Source organism: Octopus bimaculoides, chromosome 3 (genome assembly GCF_001194135.2).
Source record: "Octopus bimaculoides isolate UCB-OBI-ISO-001 chromosome 3, ASM119413v2, whole genome shotgun sequence".
NCBI classification, from domain to species: domain Eukaryota; kingdom Metazoa; phylum Mollusca; class Cephalopoda; order Octopoda; family Octopodidae; genus Octopus; species Octopus bimaculoides.
Genome location: NC_068983.1, coordinates 105,050,592 through 105,051,842, shown reverse-complemented (window position 1 = coordinate 105,051,842; position 1,251 = coordinate 105,050,592). Strand labels below are relative to the sequence as shown.

The following is a 1,251-nucleotide window of genomic DNA, read 5'->3' as shown; positions in this document are numbered from 1 at the left end:
TCAGGCAATTTGGGGAGATAAAATATTTATGTTATCACAGTCTTAGCAAGTTTGTAATGGACACATACATAGATGTATGTTTAAGAGGTTGGTATGGAACTCGATTCTAGTACAGAAAACTTTAGCCATGTTACGTTTCTCCTACCACAGATGTTTCGCTCACCAATGCGGCCCGAATGGAATTTCGTTGATGGGGGCATTACAGAACTCTATCGCATATATATATATATATATATATATATATAGTATTCGTAGACTAAGTATTTTGTAATAATACCGTTTATGTTTGAGTCTTGATTAGTAATACACACTAGCTTTCCGGCGGGATTAAAAAATAAAATGTAAACCCATCAACATTTATCGAAATTAACTGCAACGGAGGTGTGCACGTGCGTTTGTGTATACGACTGTAAACCAAAAGTGAACAGTACATATTTGCGTACATAAAATGCAAATCTATCGTTTAATGTGTGTGCATCACTGTTAGACGTTATATTCGCATTGTATCATTAATTAATGCTACTCAAATATTTCCCAAAAGTATACGCTATTGAATAAAAAAAAATTTAAAACAACAACAGGCAGGAAAATGATCTGAAAAGAACTGAATGAATCATAGCACTACTTACGTACTAGGTGTACGTGCGCAAACAGAGAATTCCGGGAGCTTATGTGCGTACAATTCCAGCGCATGTTTCGAAATTGATAGCGGCATTCTTGAACACCGAGTTTAACCCCTTCACCAACAACTACAATAGCATCGGGTCTTCTTTGGCAAATGGAGCGTTGTTTTGGCACCAAATCAGGAATTTTATTACAAATAATGTTTGCTCCGAACGCCACCACGGATGACAGGGCCCTGCAAAAATAAATGAATAAATAAATAAATGAATAAATAAAATAAATAATCCTTTCTACAAAGGCACAAGACCTGAAATTTTGAGGGAAGGGAGGAGTCGATTACATCGACCCCAGTGCTCAACTGGTATTTATTATAGCAACCCCGAAAGGATGGAGTCGACCGCGGCGGAATTTGAACTCAGAACGTAAGGACGGACGAAGTGCCGCTAAGCAGTTTGCCCGTCGTGCTAACGATTGTGTCAGCTCACCGCCTTAATAATAATAATAATAATAATAATAATAATAATAATAATAATGATGATGATGATGATGATTTCAAATTTTGGAACAAGGCCAGTAATTTCGGGGTAGGGGATGAGTCGAATACATCGACCCCCAGTGCTCAACTTG

General features: G+C 37.5%; 1 protein-coding gene across 2 annotated transcripts in view; it reads right to left on the bottom strand.

Moving 5' to 3' along the window:
- LOC106878439 (protein Wnt-7b) overlaps positions 1-1,251 on the bottom strand; it is a 372,038-nt gene that overhangs the window by 173,072 nt on the left and 197,715 nt on the right. For both annotated transcript variants that reach the window (XM_052966407.1, XM_052966406.1), the window contains exon 2: positions 630-859. In XM_052966407.1, coding sequence (XP_052822367.1) covers positions 630-859 — 230 coding nt within the window. The remainder of the gene's footprint in view (positions 1-629; positions 860-1,251) is intronic.